The following is a 20799-nucleotide window of genomic DNA, read 5'->3' as shown; positions in this document are numbered from 1 at the left end:
ATTTCTATTGATAATATATTATTTAGTTTACAAATTTAATCTCCAAATTTAATCTCTCTAACATTATTCTTTTATATATATATATATATATCTGTTATAGAGAGAGAAAAAGGGTAAGAGTAAGAGAGAGAGACAGAGAGTAGAAAATGATGGGGATTCGAAATTGGAGACTGTGTTTGGTTTGGTTTGGTGCTTCTTATTAAACAACAAAAGGAAAATTACAAATTGAAAAAGAGGACACTCGTTTGACGTGAACTTTCCTTTCCTTCCTTTCTTTTATCTTTTGTTTAACATTTACATTACCCTATGACCAATAATTTAATATTTTCCTTGACCAACATACCCTTCTAGGCTTCTCCTCCAAGATTCTCCCTCTTCAAATAACCATGCAATATTCATTGTATTTTGTAATTTTTTCTCTAATAGATTATTAGTGGAGGACCAACATACCTCATTGATCATGCGATTTACGAGTAATTATGCTTATTCCCGAGTTTATTTTAATGCATTGGATTTGTATATCATGAGGGAATCAATCGTTCTAGCTAGCTAGGGTTTTCGCATTACTAAAACATATTGCAAGTTTAACAATTTTTAGGTTACAATATTAGCAAAAATTCTTCAACCCAAGACAAATACTGCGGAATAGTTGTGGAAGGTGAGTAGCAAACTGACTAGTTGTACTGTGTCAATGGCTTGGCATGTATCAATTGATCAATTGTATTTTGTCAATCAATTATTAATTGTATTGTGCCTATCGACGATTTTTTGTCATATTAAAGGAGAAGTTCTACAACGTTGGACAAATTTTGTAAGCAATCGGTATATTAACTGCATCCTGTCAATCGATTGATTGCTCCACATCCAGTCAAGTTTATCCTTTTTATACTACGTGCGTTAGAGAAAACCCTACATTAACTATCTCACCTGTATTAGACAATGCAAGTCCAATGTCAAAATTAATCTGAGAACTGTTTGAATATATATGACTAGACATGATCTGGGCATACATACATGCAAGCAATGCTATGCATCTTAGGGTTGCATTAAATGATATGGTACTACCACTAACACTAAAGCAGATTTGCAGATTGGCAGAAGCTAGCAGAAGAAGCAGAATCATCAGAACTACCATAGGAGGCACTACACAAGCTGAGGCCTAACAAAAGAGAAAGCGCATAGATATATATATATATATATATATATATATATATATGGAAATGCCTCTACAGCTTATAGCTTACTAACTAATTAAAAACTAGTAACCAATGAGACCATGCAAAGGATGGTGGGGAGGGAGAGGGGTAGTATTGTCCTTTAACAAAGACAAGGGGTACAGTAGTACTCCTGCACCATCTTCCTCCTCCCTGTGCCTAATTTTTAAGTGGGTGCGAGCGGGATCGATTGTCAGTACAAAGCCAGTGTATGAGAGAGAAGGAAAGAGTTAGAGAGAGAGAGGAGAGAGAAGGAAGAGGGTCACGGGTTTGTCTTGAAAGGCCCTTATTTTACAGTCCTAGTCAGACGGAGACATATTCTCTCTCACACATAACATAACCGAGGAGGGAAGCAAAAATTTTACAGTAATTTTAGAGAGATTATATATTTAACAGAAAATTCTATTTTAATCCTTGTCTAAGATTACTTTTTGAATAAAACCTTGTTTAAGATTAAAAATTAATTCTAATCCTTAACATTTAATTGTAATTTTTGAATATTAAATAGGTTGTGATAATTATTGAGATTTTTGTTTGTAGGTTATACATTGATTTCCCATAAATAATAAAAATGTTATTTATCATATATTACATATATTTTTCATTGTGCATAAATTTCTCCACATTTATGTATATGCATATTACGTACATATGTATGTTTAGATATTATAGTTACGTATCGATACATTTGTATTGAAAGTTACGTACTAATACATTTGTACCGAAAGTTATGTACTAATACATTTGTACCGAAACTTACGTACCGATAATTCTATACCTATGAGTAAAATAAGGTACCTAAAGTTATGTACTGATACATTCGTACCGAAACTTATATACCGATACTTCCGAACCTATAAGTAAAATAAGGTACCGAAAGTTATGTATAAATTGTTTTTGTTTTGTTTTGAGTTTTTTTAATAATAAGAATTTGAATTTTTATTAAATTTGTATCTATTAATATGATTGGAGCACAAAAAAAATACATTTATTATGGATGGGTAAAGAATTCGAATGGTAACATAAATAATAGATGTGCTATAATTACTAATATGGTAAGTTTTAACACATCACATAATTTATTAGTAACACATCACATAATTTACAAATATGTGCTATTATTTTTTATTAGTAACACATTACATAATTTACAAATATGATATAAAAAAGTAAGTAAACTATCAGGGAAAGGGACCCTCTCTATATCCCTTCCTCTTAATCCACCAAATCAGGAGATCTATGCTGTTGAAATTTGATCCAACAGCTACAAACAGAGAACCAGTTTAAAAGTTATAATAACTTTAGCTGTTTGATCAAATTTTAACAACACTAATTCCTTAATTTGGTGGATTAGAAGGAAGAGATCCCAAGAAGATCCCTTCCCATTAGCACTCAAAGTTTTATAATATCACATATATCATTTCTAAATTATTATTATTTTCCAATAAATATTATAAACAAAAGAAACGGATAAAACAAAAAACGAAAAGCAAAATAAACACAGTATTACTACTACTACTAGTACCACCACAACCATCCCCTTTTCTCCAACATTTTTATCCCCCCAAGCTTCTCACACACACTCACAACAGACATTCATTCCTCTCTCTCTCTCTCTCTCTCTCTCTCTCTCTCTCTCTCTCTCTCTCTCTGTCTGTGTCTTCATTTCCTCATCAGATCTTCTCTCCTCTTTCCTTATCTCTCTCTAAAGTTTTGAAAGCTTTTTCAATGGCGTTGATGATAGACAACTGCGAGGGCATACTGCTCTCTCTGGACTCCCACAAGTCGGTCCCGGCGCCGTTCCTGACCAAAACCTACCAGCTCGTCGACGACCCCGCTACCGACCACATCGTCTCGTGGGGCGACGACGACACGACCTTCGTCGTCTGGCGCCCTCCCGAGTTCGCCCGCGACCTCCTTCCCAACTACTTCAAGCACAACAACTTCTCAAGCTTCGTCCGCCAGCTCAACACCTATGTAATCATCTCATCTCATAAAATCTCTTCACATAATAGTAATCTTACGAATTTGTTTATATCTATCTGCTTTTTTGTTTATGGGGTTTATTTAGTTCGTTTTTGGGATATTTTCTAGGGTTTTAGGAAGATTGTTCCGGACAGATGGGAGTTTGCGAACGAGTTCTTCAAAAAGGGAGAGAAGCATTTGCTGTGCGAGATCCACCGGAGAAAAACAGCTCAGCCACATCAGGTGGGTCTCAGCCACCACCACCACCACTCCCAGCTCGGCATGAATGGCCACCACCACCATCCTGGCTTTTTCCCCTTCCCAAGTCCCGGCAGCATCTCGCCCTCCGACTCGGACGAGCAGCCCAACTGGTGCGATTCGGACTCCCCTCCTCTCTTATCCCCAACGGGAGGTATTAACACAAACATTAACTCTAACAACAATAATTTCATGAATATTAACAATAATAATACCACGGTGGCGGGTTTGGCGGAGGACAACGAGAGGCTGCGGAGGAGCAACACCATGCTAATGTCTGAGCTGGCACATATGAGAAAACTCTACAACGACATCATCTACTTTGTTCAGAACCATGTCAAGCCGGTGGCTCCGAGCAACTCATACCCTTCTTCCATGCTTCTCTGCAACCCACAGCCTCCTAAACATAATGGTCCTAATGGTAATTTAAACCAACTTCTAGGGTACTATCCGGCTGCTCCTCCACCTAATGCCAAACAAAACCCTCATCATATCATGAACTCTTCCAGTCCGATGAGCAACACCACGTCGAAGAGCTCCTCAGTCACTATTCTCGAAGACCACCACCAGCAGCCTCCGAGCGGTAACAATGGGTGCAAGAACACTAAGCTTTTTGGGGTGCCGCTGCTTCATTCGAAGAAACGATTGCACCCGGAGGAGTACGGCTCGAATAATCACCATGGGAACAACATGATGGAGGCCAGCAAGGCTCGTTTGATTTTGGAGAAGGATGATTTAGGACTCCACCTCATGCCTCCATCCAGATGTTAGTTCTAGCTCTCATTAGTCACCAAATCCCACATTAGAGCTTTTTAAAAGGTTTTATTTTTATTACTTTACATTTTTCAGTTTTATCGTTTGATTGCATTTTGGGTCTGCTGAGATGAGATGGAGTTTTAGGATGATCTATATTGCTGATGAAGTGATGATCAAAAGTGTCCTGTGTTTGCGTGCGTGTGGGTGTCTGTGATCGAGTACTACTACTCTGATCTCTCTGTATATATAATTAACTTTAGTGGATATCTTAAATTTTGAGTTGAGTTCAAATTAAATGGCCATGTTTTTTTGTTTTTGATTTAGTTGTTTGATCTATATATCTTCAGTGACGCAATTTATTGCTGGTCTCGATTGTTGAGTCTTTCTTTCCTTTCTTTCTGCTCTGCAGTTTCTGGTTGTCATCCCTGAATGTTTCAGTTACATTAATGCCTCTGTGAGAGAAAGAGAGAGAAAGAAAGCTGAGAATTTTACAGTCTGTTTCTTTGAAAATTTGCTCTAGGGCTCAATTTCTCTGATCAGTCGACCCATTAATGGCTTATACGTACAAGTGTGAGTGTATGTGATATCGGAATGAAAATTTTTAGTATACTCTGGTGTACATACCTTGTATTGCGGGTTATAGAGTTTTTAGTTTACTACTTGATCATTAATGCTTAAAAATCCTGCAGTATATAGGATGCTCTGAATCACATAAGAAACTTTGGAAAATACTCAGTTTAATAACAAAAAAATAAAGAGAAAATTGAGAAGAAAAAAAAAATAGATGTAAAAATAATAGTTAAATATGAAAAAGCAGCTGACACGCAACTGCAAGACAATTCGTTGTTAAAAAACAAACGATGATCAAAACCATAATAATAATAATAATTATTATTATCATCTCATCAGTCGTGACTATTTTCGTGAAAGCAGAAAAGTATATATATACTAACTGAATATAGAGGAAGCCATCATGTCGTTTGATCAAGGTTGCAATCTCTATTTCTCGTTTTCTATGAAAACTGTGTCAGTACTCCGCGCTGGAAAAAAACAAATACATTCGTACAAATACACGAGGACGTGTTGTAGTTTTTAAAAATATGAGAAATAAAGAGAGAAAAAAACAAGAAAAGAGCGGGGTTTTCGATGAAAGCGAAATGTAATAGAAACTGACTGAAAAATAAGGGTTTGATGTGTTTCTATCAATGCTTCTATGCTTCTTCTTCTCCTTCTCTGGACGAGAAACCTTTGCCTTTTCCCACTTTAAGTTTCTCTGATCAAACCCCTTAAAACCCTAATTCTTCTCCTTTCATTTATTGCATGCTCACATCACTCTTTCTCTCTCTTTCGATCTTTCCCATATCTCCACTTGTTGGCCAGTAGTTTTTGGTTTCCATACATAAACATAACTTTCTTTAATTTGCTAATAAACACCCTTTTTGTGACTTTCATAAAACTTTGACCAAATCATTATTTCCACAGCCACAGGTTACATGTATGGCAATTTTCTCTGACCTTATGTCTGTTAATTTATTAATTTTGGGGGTGATTTAAAAACTCTGCGAGTGTGAACACTGAGACAGAGATCTATTTCAAGTGTCTGTGAAGAGGTAAGGTGATGAAAATTAATATAGAATTAGAATTTGGAATATCCTTGTCGTACTCGTAAAATGGTATTGGTTTTGGTTTTCGTCTTGTAGCAAAAACCCTAACCCTAGATCGACACAAGTCACCATTGTGCCCCTTCCGAGCTTTTGTCACTTATCGTGTCCTCGCACGTGACAAGACATATATATGTATATAAGTGTGTGTGTGTGTATATATATATATATATATATATATATATATATGGACGTGCAGTATTTTGTGTGTATAGAAGTAATAAAAGAAGAAGAAGAAGAAGAAGAAGAAGAAGAAGAAATGGAAGTTTGTGGTATGCTTTTTTTGGTCCAAGGACTCCAAAGTCCAAAGTCTCCAATCCAATCGTAAGGGGTTAAAGATAAAAGTGGGGTGATGGGCTGCAAAAGTGGATACGGATCATCCGGGTAAAAAAGATGCTTTATGGAATTTTGGGGGGGATTTTTTTGTATTGGACCACGAAATGGGTTGTTCTTGAAAAAGTAAAAAGGGAGAAAAGGAAAATGTGATTTTAAAAAGACATGTTTGCTACGTTTTAAGTCTTTTTTAGGACACTTTGTTGACATGTTCTTGTTCTCTCTTTTGGTATATCACATTTTTTTGACAGTTTAAAGATTATTAGTGAGATAATATTGCGATATTAAGAAGTACACACGATTGCAAGGCTTCTGTTTAGTACTGTGTTAGGGTAACTTATATCATTTTAAAGTGTATTTCTTTTTGGTGTTTGTTTAATTAGGACAAAATATAAGAAGAAAAAGAGTAGTAGTCTAGCTAGATAGATTCATCAATTCATTCTTTTATAGATGCATTATATTGTTTTGAAATATTAAATAACAACGAATAATTCAATTTTCATTGTTTTAAAAGATTTTACCCTCTTATTACGTGAGTGCCAAAATATCATTAAATAAACTAGAAAATAAAATGGCATAGTAAACAACTTGGACATTTTTTTTTTGTCAAACGATGGATTTTGTTAGATTAGCCACCGACGGGATTTGAACTTACGCCGTCATGTAAGGGCTCAACAACTAGGACACATTTGATCACTATATTTATTTTTTTGGGTTTTAATTTTCTATTATTTTTTAAACTAAAAAAAATAAAGGCAAATTATGAAAGCTCACCAAAAAAAAAAAAAAATCAAAATGAAGACTGAAATAGTTATCAAACAACCACAGACAAACAAAGAAAAAAAAGGGACAATTTTCAGTCTACTACTGTGTAAATTGCAGCAATGTTCCTTTTTAATTTGTTTAATTTGTGTTATTTCCTCAAATCGTAAAGCTTGTGGATGAATAGTATTTTGATAAAATTATCTTTATTATTATTTGCTGTTTCTAGTTATGTAATTTCTAATACCACGACCTCACTTTCTTTTAGTAAAGTTCCCTTCCAAATCCTCATCTCCTTGAAAAGGGAGTTGCTTAATTAGAATCCTCACATCTGAAGGTTTGTTATTTAGTAACATAGTCTAGTTGTATTCTTTTTTACTTGTAAGTGAGAGGTCTTAGGTTCGATTCTCGTCAAAGGTAAATTTAAACCACATTATTGCTAGCTCATTATGAGGCTTATTACACCCTTAGTGTAAATAACATCGTTTATTAAAAAAAAAAAAAAAAAAAACATGCACAAGAAAAAAATGGAGGGTTTCTGGGCAAACGTTGTTAAAGCTTTTACAACGACAAAGATAAGTCTAAATTTTGGAATTGGTTATAATTAGGGGTGGGTTTGGTTTTAATTGCTTCCGTTTTTTGTCAAAATAAAAAACCGAACCGAAATTACTGTTCGGTTCGATTCAGCTTTTTGTTTTGTTCGATTTTGTCTCAGTTCGATATGATCACCATCTGAAGGTTAGATATAATTTATGTGAATATGTGTATTTAATATGATGACTATCTGAGATGTTTATATTAAACACTTCTAAGTTTTATAGACAAATTCTTAAAGGTTATGACGGAAAGAACCGTGTAAATTTGTTATTTGAGTTTTTTGGAAAAATTGATAATATGATCATATGAAACCTGAAAGATGGAATATTATACAGTGTTCCAAAGCTGACAATTGGTGGAAAGGAAGGAATGGGATTTAACATGTAACGAAAACAGCACACACCAAATTTGACAGGAGAGAAAAGGCAGTGCATTAGGAAAACCACTTCTTGTTGTTGAAAACCAAGTCCAAAACATGAATTTTCAAAACAAATGAAACTAAATCATAAATTTAGACCCAAAGTCGAAAAAAGCCCAGATCATAATTTTGGGTTTCCAGTTGACCCATGGGGTAAATGAATAAGGCCATTTCCAGATCAAGAGAAGTTGTTCTTGTCGGATAGGGTTTTATTTTAGAGAACTTTAATGAAAAGCTCTTGGTACTGTTTATTTTAACGAAAAATCACATTTTTACACTAAAAAGTCAATCTCGGTACTATTCACTTTACCCTTTATTTTGTCATTTTTGTTAAAACTCACAGTTTTCAAGCCATTTTCATTAGTTTTCCTTTTATTTTATCTATAGTTTGATAATCATTTCAATTTTTTATTTTTATTAAAGAAAAAAAATTATTAGAAATTTTTTTTGTAAGCTTTTTTAGTATTCGTTTCAGGTGGAACTACGAAAATGACATTTTTTGGGGGTTAAATTGTAAACTTGAGGTCATAGAATGAAAGTTGAGGTTCTACTATAAAACTAATTGTCAATATGAGAAGTAGTCCAACATTTTATAAGCCCTTACAATGTTTCTCCTTTCACCTATATGAGACTCTTTTACGTTCACATTCTCACACACTCCCTCACATGTGGCGAATTTTCAAGCTAAACACATAAACAAGATAAATTAAGTGACGAGCAGCACATGTGATTGTTGGGCTTCACATGTTGGCTACCTTGCTCTAATACCATGACGACAGTTGAGGATTCACCATTAAACCAATTGGCAATATGAAGAGTAGCCTAATATATTATAAATACTTACAAAGTTTCTCCTTTTACCGATGTGTGACTCTTTTACCTTCCAATTATAATATAATATTGGTGAACTATTAACGGGTGTGAAGAAATGGAAACAAATTTTTGTTTGTTTGTCAAAAATGAAAACTAGAATTATTTATGGAGAATTCAAAATTTGGCTCCATTTTGGAATTGATTTTTGTTTATTTAAAAAATAAAAACTGATAAAAATTACCAACAAGTGTTCAATTGTCAAAACAGGGAAACTGAAAAATTGTAAAACAAAGTTGTTATCAAACATTGTTGTGAAATCGATGGTATGGGTGCAGTGGAATAAAGTAAATAAGACACAATATTTACAAGGTTCGGCAAATGTGTCTACGTCCTTGGGGTAGATGTAGTAATCTCTCTTATTATCAAATGGAAATTACAAATGGAAACAAGAGATTGTATGTTTTCTTCTTGTGAGCTAATAGGCCTTTATATAGAAAAAAATATCGTTTCCTGTTAAGGCCATGAAATGTGAAAGTAGGCTAACAAGATCTTCAACATTGGTTGGCTGAAAAAAAAAACAATGAACGATGCTTATTTCCTCATGTGGGTCATCCATCCTCATAACAAACATTTTGAATGTTGATTATTTTTATTCCACAATAAAGGGTGGTAGCAATCCTAGATGATCCTATCATTGTAACTGGTTTAGTTTGGACTTAAAACATTGATACGATCTCAAAAGTCTTTCTTAGTTGGACAATAACAAGAGAACGTTTTTAATACTGTTGTCTGAAGTTCCACACTCTAATTATTGATGATGGCATCACTTGGGCATTTTGCACATTCATCTCTAGGGATGGTTTCGGTACAGTTACCGTACCAAGTACCATACCAAACTTTAGGTATTGTAAAATTGATTACCATTACCGTGCGAAACTTTTGGTATGCCAAATAGTTCGGTTGACATGGTATGTGTTGACCCTAGAAACTACCAAGTCTACGTGGTGCGCATGCCGAATAATTAATTAGCTAACTACGTCATTCGGTTGTGTGCGGGGCGTGCCAATTTGCAGGCCAAGTTCGGCCTGGGAGTAAAATATGTTGATGTGAAGTTGGGCGCAATGCTAACTTCTTGATCTTGTGACTGCGGTCGAGGAAGGAACACGTCTCGGCCTTCGGGTTCTAGAGCCTGAAGACAAAGTTGCTAGTTCTGCGAAATTCAATTTCAAATTCGGCTTTCATTGTGCCGAATGTAGTAACCTGTAACACCTCACTTCGCCGAGAAGGCTGATGAGATGACCCCTACCAACAAGGACTCGAAAATCTTTGTTGACCAAGACTTGGATAAATACCAGTCAGTCTCGAAGCAGTGTTGTCTATCCAAACTGAAGGTGCTCCTCAGTCAGCTGATTCTACGGCTCCAATGATGTCTATCTAAATTGAAGATGTCGCCGGTTGCCTTCACAATGTTGTCTATCCAAACTGAAGATGTGTTGGCGAGAAGAAAGGGATAGAGGAAAAAATCTCAAGGTTGTTGAGAAGTTAATTTGTGTGTTGATTTGGAGGGGGCTTTTTATTATTTGCAGCTTTGTATTTATAGCAAGTCTCCTTGATCGCCAATCCAATAGAGACCTTTTCCGAATATACTCCCAAAAACAATATCAAAATAACTAATATTGTCTTTAATATATTTCGGCAAAAATCTCCCTAATCTCCTTATGCCTGTAGACTTTTACAAGAGGAACAACATGCGTCATTTTGAGATCTCGAAGTACCCTTTCACACGACATGCATATTGTGATCCCATCATCAATTCTTATCGCTTCAAACTCATGTGACAACACCCATTACCATGCAAAAAAGGCCTAGCTTACCTAGGCTTTTTATCTCATCATTATCCAAGACCATCAAATCCTAGTCTTATCACATCATCACCAAAATCCAGACCTACCAGGCTTCTTCATGATCTATCCATGCATGCATTAATCTCTTGAAAGTAATCCATTTGTAGTTGTATTGCCGCTGGACACTCTCAGCAAAACCTCAATTGCTCCAATACACACGCCCATATGCCGAATATGCCAGATCACTCTGAACCGTACTGTTTGCTTCTAAGTTGGAGATATGATTTGCATCTCATTGCATCCCATTTATTTTGTACAAGATAATTCATTATTAAAAAAAAAAACTATTATGATAAAAAATCATAATATTATGCTTTGATAATAACAAAATTATCTTTATTTTTTATCCGACGGTGTGAAGCTATACTTACTCAACGACCTTGATTGTACGGGCCAATGGTGCAACTTTGGGCCCAAACAGTATGGTAATAGTAATTACCACTTTGTTTCAGACCACTTTTTTGGGCCAAAATCTGATTTTTTTTTTCATCAACCCAATTCAAGGCCTTTTTTTTTATTTTTTCAATTTTTATGCCCTTATCTCATATTTTATATGCACAATTATTTAACTATGTGGCTAATTCATACCTTTCAGATGATTTAATCATACTTGAAGCAAGCAGGTAGCAAGCACATAACAGTAAAAAATTGTAGGCAACAAAGCACAAAGTAGAAAACACAGGCAGCAGCACACCAACACAAATTCCAGCATATTTCAAGTGATTGACGCTCATTAAATATATATTATTTTATATATATTTCATGTACTAAATACTAAATATATATTTATATTTTTCGGTACGGTATGGTAATACAATGGTAATAGTATCGAATACCAGTACCAAACCAGAAAACTTCGGTTCGGTATATTATCGATTGACACAAAATTAGTATGGTACGGTTGGCACGGTAATTTGGTAAAACAATCCACCCTTGAATCATCTTTCTAGCATGTCCTAAAAGTCATTGGCCCATTCTCATGCACTGTTTTCCCATATTATCCAATTTGTTTTAACTATTAAGGTGCCTTGAAAGGTTTCTTCTTTTATTGATGTGAAACTTTTTTACTTTTAAATTCTTATACGTCCTTTTATGTGTGGCGAATTTTTAAGTAAAACACGTGAACAACAAAAATTTGGTGACGTGGAGCACATGTGGCGTTGGATTCACACGTGGGCCAACCTGCTCTGATACCATGAAGAAGTTAGGATTCCACCACAAAATCAATTGGCAATATGGGGAGTAACTCAACCTTTTACAAGCCCTTGCAAGGTTTATCCTTTTATCAATGTAGGACTTTTTTACCTTCACATCCTCATAACTAAGGTATTGACTGGTCAATAACCATTTTACTTACCATATTATGTGATCCAATAAAATTGTAACACTTGTCCATTAATACTCTCTCTGTTTTTTTGTTATGTTGATAACTAAACATCCACCTTTCCTACCTTACCCGTCATGGCAATTTTTTCTCCCATATGTTAAGATCATTCAATTTTGTCGTCAGAGAAAAGAGAGAAAAACCCTAAGCCAAAACACCTTAGTGTCGCCCGTTCTTTTTTTTTTTTGTTTTTTTGGTCAAAGTGTCACCCGTTCTATATTGATCTCAATGAGAGATATTGCTAACATATTTAAATCAATCATTCCATCATTATGTGCTTAATTTATTAATATGAATACTCTTTAAGGCTCAACATGTGGAAAGTTTTACGTGATCAATCATAAAGAGGAAAATTGTGAGCATTAGAATGATCCAACAAAACGGCATGTGTATGGTTAAAAATACAAGTAATAATTTCTTCTTCTTTGTTCTTTTACACGTTATCAATTATAACCAACTGAATACATAGGTGAGATTACATATTATGTGTTATTTATTTATTTTCCGCTGCTAATTTAGTTATTTGAATTAAATTTATTTTCATAATTGTCCGGAATCCAACAAACACTGCATGTCATGGAGCTACAAGCCAAACTGTCCAATCAAGAGAAAGGTCCCTGCACATGTTGTCGTACTAAAAACCAAAATATCAAGTTCAGATCGGATTTTGATTAAATACGAATAATGTATAGCTAATTTGATCTAACTAGTTGAAAGATTTTTAATGGAGTAAATCGGAGGAATGGTTCATGAATTATGGTTGAATTGTAATTTTAGTTTCTAAACTAAAAGTTTCTAGGATTAGTCCTTAAACTTAGACAAAATGTAGAGCATTGACCATAGGTGTCAAATTTTTAGAATTTCCGTTATAGTGTTTGAGTGGCAAATTTATAGGCCCCACACTTAAATATTTCAGTACTATACCTGGATTAGAAATATAAAAATTAAAAATAAAATTTAAAAATTAGGAAGATATAAAACTCGTTTGGATGTGCTTTTAAAATGTCTGAAACCGTTTTTTGTGAAAATATTTATAGAAACAAACCTTGTCAAAAATGTTAGTAAATCCTAGAAAAGCACTTAAAGTGCTTCCAGGAAGAAATACAAAACTGATGCTTCTTGTAAAAAACACTTAAAGTGCTTTTGGAACCCAAAAACATTTTCTCTAAAAGCGCTTTCAGTCTTTTTAAAAATACATTCAAACGAGCCCATAATTTAAAAAAAAAAAAAAAATTCTATAGACCTATTCGCACTTCAACTATCGCAGCCTGCCCCTTTAACTTTGAGTCCTTGATCAACTCCCCAGCCCACCTCCCAGTCCCCACCTCCATCTACCAATCCCCACAACCCAGCCGATCCCCAACTCGTAGCCCACCAAGTTTTGACGTATGTGTGGTGAGGGTTTCGATTGCAGGTGGTGGGGAACCGGATATTGAGTTGTCAAGGCAGCGTAGACTAAGGTGCTGCTAGGATGGAGGTCATTGTGTGAAGTCGTTTGGAAAGGAAGATTGTGTTCCAAATTTAGATGTGAAACTTTCTATGGTTTGGTTGTTGGGAGAGGGCTACAATGGTGGCTGGGTTTGGAGAAGGAGGTGGGCGGAAGGGGAAGATGGGAGAAAGAATTCAACCTTTTTTATTTTATGTATTTTCTTATTCCTTTCACTGTGTTTGTATTTTTTATGGATTTTTTAGGCCACATGACATCCACATTAACAAAAATGTAGAGCCCACAAAGACCACATCATCATATTAACAGAAAATCTCATGGTGTTACTACCAAAGAACTAATGCTTCCACATTTTGTCAAGTTGAAGGACTAAATCTAATGGATTTTTAGTTCAAGGATCAAGCTACAATTCAATCAAAGTTAAGGGACCATTTCTCCAATTTACTTTTTTTTAATAAGAGTGAGTGACCAATTTGCTATTTATTGTTTTTTGTCTTTTTAACTATACAGTATAAGCCACTTAGTACTACAGTCTAGTGGTATTCCTCTTCACTTATAAGTGAGATGTCTTAGGTTTGATTTTCACAAAAGGAGAATTTGAATCACTTTATTACTAGTTAGTGTAGATAATATCGTTGGTTAACAAAAAAAAAAGAAGAAATTCTACAGTATAAGGGTGAGTTAAGGAGGCAACACATTAGGGGTGGGCAAACGGGTATAGAAACCGGATGTTGGGGCAGGTAATCAAGGTTCAGGGCGGGTACAGGTTGGTTCCAATTTTTTAATAAGAGAAATGGGGTAGGGCGGGACGGGGTGATGAAATTTTAGGGGCAGGCCGGTTCCAGATGTATAGAAAAATGGGGTCCTGGACCGATCCGTTTGTAATTGCAATGGAACAACTGAGCAAAGTCTCTTTGACTCTGTCACTTGAGTCCTCGAAGTCAATTCTCTCTCATGTGCGTTGTCCCCTTCCTTCCACGATTCTACCCACATTCCATCAGTCATCTCCTCCACTACCCTGAGATCACCATCGTCGCGAGTGTAGGCCCTGGCGACCACCATGACGACCCAGCAACCTCGATTGTCCTCCTCAAGTCCTCGACGACATCCCAAACTTAGAGAACTCAAGCACCCGTACCACCCATCTTCTCTTCTCCTCGACGATATCACCGTCGTCGCGACCACCAACACTCCATTGCCGCTGCCAGTTCAAGTGAATTCTTTAACCTCTGATTCTTCACGCAAGGCATTTTCTCATTATTTTCATTTGATTTTGCATCCTTTAGATTTCTGTAGCCTGCAACATTTGATTTCCCACTCGTAATGGTTTTCCCATCTGTGTTCAATTTGTGCAATATGTGCAGCTACTGTGTTCAATTCAATATGTGCCCCAAAAAAAAGAAAAAAAGAAAAAAAAGGACACATTCGATCTGTGTTCATTAGGTGACTTCACTTGTAACACATTCGATTTCATGCTTCTTATCAAAGATTTGAGTAGGAGAATAGACAGATCTGAGTTGGACAACATCGAATCTCATTGTGGGTGGCGATTTGGAACTGGGTGTGGTGGGCTTGGATCTAATGGTGAGGTGGGCATGGGTGGAGACGGCATTGAGTGGCGGTGGTTCAGGCGGTGCTATTGAGTGGTGGTTCGGGCGGAGACGGCCTTGATTGTATCAAACCAATTAAATTGTATCCAAAAAAAAAAAAAAAAACAGGACCTGTGGATCCTGGCCGAACTAGCCCGTTTCAATAGGACCGGGTTAGGTCTGATTTTTGTATTCAAATATGTTGTACCTGCCTCAACCTGGCCCGTTTATTTTAAACCCGGGTCTGATCCTTTCAAAATTAGGCCCGGCCCGACCTGTGCCCAGCCCTACAACACATGATGACTATACAAGCAATACTAAAGCAATGTAGATAATATCGTTGGTTAAAAAAAAAATAAAAAAATTTAAAAAAAAAAACAAAAAAACAAAAAAACAAAAAAAACTCCACAGTATATGGGTGGGTACACATGATGACCATCCAAGCAATACTAAAGTACTACCGATCATGCTCCGTAAATAGTAGAGCTGATCCGAACGGAAACGGACTTGTTGCAGTAAAAACCAGAGTGAAGAAAACAAGATAAATTCAGAGTCCCATTCCCATGTGATGTGAATTTGCTTGTTGCCTATGCGTTGTGTCACTTTCTGATTCCCATCTTTAATGTCTCCTTTTTTGCACAAATATTGAAATACGATCTTTCTTTGGCTCCATAGTTCCACCTCCAATTATTGAAGGGAAAGATTCCCCAGCAGGGAATAAGAGACGTTACACCAACTTTAGAACAGAAAGAACCTACTTAAACTAAGAAATGTTAAGTGTCCAGAAAAACACAACATAAATTTTCATGTCAATTCATGAAAGAAAAATTTGCACCTAACAATGTTGTATTCTGCACCCACTTTCCGACATTATCCTTCCAACTTTTCGTTAAAGGGAAGTTCGATATTTTTACGGACTATAAATGAAGCAGGTCCCTCATTTTAGTACCAAGTAGAGTTTAGTTAAAACAAGTTACAACTTTCATTAAAAACTTAAGATGCTGCTAAAAACATCTACTTGTTTCTAATCTTGAAAAGTGGTATTGTTATTAGTTCCCATTAAACATTAACAGTTAACATAAGCGTTTTTTTTTTTTTTTTTTTTGTTTTTTTTGAACAAACGATAGGGGATGTGTCTAACAATGGGCTAGTAATAATATGGTTTAAATTTGCCTTCAGCGAGGATCAAACCTAAGACCTTTCACTTACAAGTGATGAAGAATACCATTAGACCGTAATACTAAGTGACATAATAGAAACTCTTTACTCACTAATTAAAGCAAAAGTACATTTACTCCCAACACTATTTTTTACATAGTGGAAAATTATTTTGCACTCTAAAATTTTTCAAAAAGTAATGATATTCATACCATGTTTTTGTATCACATTTTCATACCACCTTAGGTGGCATTTGATGTGGACAGTCACATCATTTGAATTAATCAAAATTTTAAATTTAGTTTATTATTTAATAAACTAATAATTAAGAAAAATTGGTTGATTAAATGATGATTGTGGTAATTGAGGAGTCTTTCTTCTTCCTTTCCTTGAGTTTTGTCAAATTTTCAAATGATGTGACTGTCCACGTCAGATGACACCTAAAATAGTATAAAAATATGGTATAAGAACATAATATAAATAGTATTACTCTTTTCAAAAATTAAAAATAAATATAAGTGTGCGCATGAGAAGAAAAATTTTGTGTGAAGAACACTTTCCGTATTTACATTTGATGCGAAACTCTCTGTTTTCTTTTGTTGACAAATTCAACAATACAGAATGGAATCGTGATTCGTTTGTATACCAATGTTTTTTTTTTATTTTTTAAAAGAAGCCTTAAATCCGTATGCTGGATTCTCGACCATATGTCTTTCCCAGCTTCTTTTCTAGAGATCGAAAGCGATGGGATAGCGAAAGACAATAGAAACTTACAAAGTTGTTGAATTGTATAAAAGAGATTTTTTTGTTCGAGAGCCCTGCAGGTAATGTCATCATGCAATAAGTATAACATAATCAGTAACCTTCATGTAAATAGTGGAATGATTGTATTGAAAGTGAATCTTACATTGAATAAAAGAAAAGACATTACATATGCTTGTAAGTGTTTGAGTTACTTCACATATTGCTAATTGATTTTATGACAGAACTTCAATTTTTTTCATGATAACAGGGTAAGTTGTCCCACGTGTTAAACTCAACGGTTAGACGTGCTCCACGTGTTAAGTTTGAAAATCTCTCACACATGAGGGGTGTATTGAGAGTGAATCCTTCGTCGGAGAAAGAAAAGACCTTACATATGCTTATACATAATCAAATTACTTTCCATATTGCCAGTTTATTTTTAATAAAACTTGCCTACATGTTAAGCTTGAAAATTTTTCACACATGTGGGGTGTGTTGAGAGTGAATCCTACATTAGAGAAAAGAAAAACCTTACATGTGCTTATAAATAATTGAATTTCTTTCTATATTGCCAATTTATTTGTAATAAAACTTCAACTTTCGAAAGTGATGAGCCAAAATAATTTGAAAATGCGTACGATTGTCTGACCATTAATTAACTTCTAACACATTGTTGACCATAAAAACTACCAAGCCTACGTGGCGCACATGCTGAGTAATTAATAAGTTAACTACGTCCTTCAATTGTGTACAGGGCGTGCTAACTTGTTGGCCGAGCTCGGCCGAGGAGTAAAATGTGTTGATGTCGCGTTGGGCGCACTGCCGACCTCTTGATCTTGCGACTGCGGCCGAGGAAGGAACACGTCTTGGCCTTCTGGTTCTAGAGCCTGAAGACAAGGCTGCTAGTTTTGCGAAGTTCAATATCAAATTCGGCTTTCAATGTGTCGACTGTAGTAACCTGTAACACCTCACTTCATCGAGAAGACTACTTAGATGACCTCTGCCAATAAGGATTCAAAAATGCTTTTCGATGGAGACTTGGATAGATAACCAGTCGGCCTCGACGCAGTGCTGTTTATCCAAACTGAAGGTGCTCTATGGTCGGCTGATTCTATGGCAACATTGTTGTTTATCCAAACTGAAGATGTTCGCCGGTTGCCTTCACAGTGCTGTTTATCCAAACTGAAGATGTGTCAGCGGGAAAAAGAAAATAAAAATCTCAAGGTTGTTGAGAGGTTTCGTGTAGAGCGAGAGTTTGCGCAGGGTAGTTTGTGTTTTGAATTGGAGGGGCTTAAATGTTGCCTACGACTCTGTATTTATAGCACCTATACTTTTTGCTTGGCACGGCTTGATAATGTAGAAACCGACTGAAACTCAAACTCGTAGAATGACTGATCCACGACATAGGCGCTAAAGCCTATCTTCAGATGGCTGATTTTTCAAGGATAATAAAAGCCCATCCTGACTTATCCCATCATAACTAAAAGCCTGGCCTACCAAGGCTTTCTTATCTTATCATAATTCCATCACCCATCCATGCATCCTGATCCCCATTTAATGAATTTCAAATTCATTTTAAATTCATTTATGGGTACTTGTCAATCTGTCATCACCATCTCACGCCAGACATCCCAAATTAATTTGAACTGTACCGCTTGCTTGGGGATATAATCTGCATCCTATCCCGTTTAAGAATATGCCAAGATAATTCATATTAAAAGATAATTATTATGATAAAAATCATAATAATATCCCTTAACAATAACAAAATTATGTTCACTTTTCTATTTGATGGTTGGGAGCTATGCTCACTCAATGACCTTGATTGCATGATCCAATGATGTAAATTTGGGTCCAAACATTGCCCCCCAGTTTCCTTGATTTTCGGCTCGTAAGCCGAATAGTTAAGGAAATTAATTGTTCGTAGCCAACAAAATCTCGTCGTATCGCTGAAAAAGAAACTTTGTTCCTTGGCAATAACATGTATGTTTTGCTAACACTGTGGTTTTCCTTGACTACCACAATTCCATACAAGGCTCAGCGACTTTGCCAGAAAAACCTTCTAACTACTTCAACCATTCAACTCATACGGTCGAATTGCAAATGGGGCCTAGAAGAACCTAATTCTTGGTAGCTTAGCCTGTCACCCATCATGAGTGTTGCAATTACTTATATATATATTTAATTTTTTGAGATCTGTTTCCATGCAGAACTCAAAGGTAATTTTTTGTCCTAATATACTAGTAGTGATTTGATTATGATGGACCTTAAAAGGATAAATTAAAGCTATGAAAGGGACTTCTAATATAACTGGATCAGAAATATTTTTAATTAAAACAAATGGAGTTTTAAAACAAATATTGTCTTGACAGATATGGGCTTTAGGAATTTCATATTTCAATTTCATCGGGGATTGATTTGCAGCACTAAGTATTTCAGTGGACTTATGATAATACCTAGTAGGAATTAATCATTCTTGAATACAATTCAAGTCTGCACCCGAATCAATTAATGCTATGGTCTCTAGTTGAAAGTCTTTGATTATTATCTTGATCTTAGAATACCATTTCCTGATTCTTGTTTTGTCTAAAAGACCTAAGACTAAATCTTTGGAAGGGGCCTTGCTCGAATGAGCATCAGAATTGTGGTCCGAAAAAGAACTACCTTGTTATTCAACAAGAGCTTGAGTGTGGACTTTACTGAGATGTGAACAAATTTCTGTGTTTTCGGACTTCAGAAACCTAATTTTTGTTTTGATTAGATTGACTTCTTGATGCAAGTCTTTAATGGTAATTTCCTTTTTAGGCTTACTGAACCTTTCTAATGTGGTGCTAAGAGAAATCGTTTGAGGCGGTGTATGGCTAGTACTTGATTCTTCTTGCGAAATTAATTTCTTTAACTTTTTTAAATAAAAAGATATTAATTCTGGGTCATTGACTTTACTTATTAATTCAACTAAAAATTCTTCTTATTCTTCTTGCTTATTAAGCACTGATATTTTATTACAATAAGTATCGGTACATCCTAACTTGATGTTTGGCAAAGAAATTTCACTGGAACTACTATGATCGGAAGAGGATAATTCCAAATCTCCTTCCGATTAACTATAGTCGGTATCCTTAAGTTCTAGAACTTGGATGAGCTGTGTTTTCTCTTCGTCAGAGATTTTCAGTTGGTTAATGGTTTTCTTGACTCTACATTCGTTAGCATAATGGCCGAATTTGCCACATTTATAGCATTTTCCTTTTTTACCTTGATGATGCTTGTCAGGCTTTCCAAATGATTTCTTTTTAGGTTTTTCATAAAACTTGTTGGATTGAAAGGGTTTATTAAATGACTTTGACTTGTATTTATGATTCCTGGGACGTGGTTTGGAATATTTGCTCGTATTTTGAGCTTTCTTCCTTTTATGAGTAGGAGCGATGGGAGGTAAACCGTATTGTTCACAGAACGTTCCAAACTCATATTTGGCAATTGATTTATCTTTATAGACTTGTTTGGAAATCTTCATATCTATACACATTTTCAATCATTCCTTCTGGATAACATTAACTATGTTTCCATAAGTAACGGTATGATATGGTATGATACCTTCTTCATTTACTAAAACATTTCTTATTTTATGTGCAAAAAGGTTTGGTAATCCATTAATAAATTTTTCTTTCCAAAATGGTTGATTACTATCTTCTCGAAGCATAACTCTGGACATGAAGACATCTTTATACCATCTGAAATCACTTAAGGTAGGGCACCTTAAGTTACTCAGTTGGTCGTGAACTCTAGTAGTGACATTGTT

At 35.4% G+C, this 20799-nt stretch overlaps 1 protein-coding gene across 1 annotated transcript; it reads left to right on the top strand.

Moving 5' to 3' along the window:
* The first annotated feature begins 2827 nt into the window (after window positions 1-2827).
* LOC137711513 (heat stress transcription factor B-4-like) lies at window positions 2828-4523 on the top strand. The gene is made up of 2 exons (XM_068450755.1): window positions 2828-3191; window positions 3309-4523. The coding sequence occupies exons 1-2, from the start codon at window positions 2943-2945 to the stop codon at window positions 4206-4208; spliced, it is 1149 nt and encodes a 382-aa protein (XP_068306856.1). The 5' UTR covers window positions 2828-2942; the 3' UTR covers window positions 4209-4523.
* Window positions 4524-20799: the final 16276 nt, after the last annotated feature.

This window comes from Pyrus communis, chromosome 1 (genome assembly GCF_963583255.1).
Source record: "Pyrus communis chromosome 1, drPyrComm1.1, whole genome shotgun sequence".
Classification (NCBI taxonomy): Eukaryota; Viridiplantae; Streptophyta; class Magnoliopsida; order Rosales; family Rosaceae; genus Pyrus; species Pyrus communis.
Note: the sequence above shows the minus strand (reverse complement) of the source record. Positions and strands in the feature narration are given on the sequence as shown.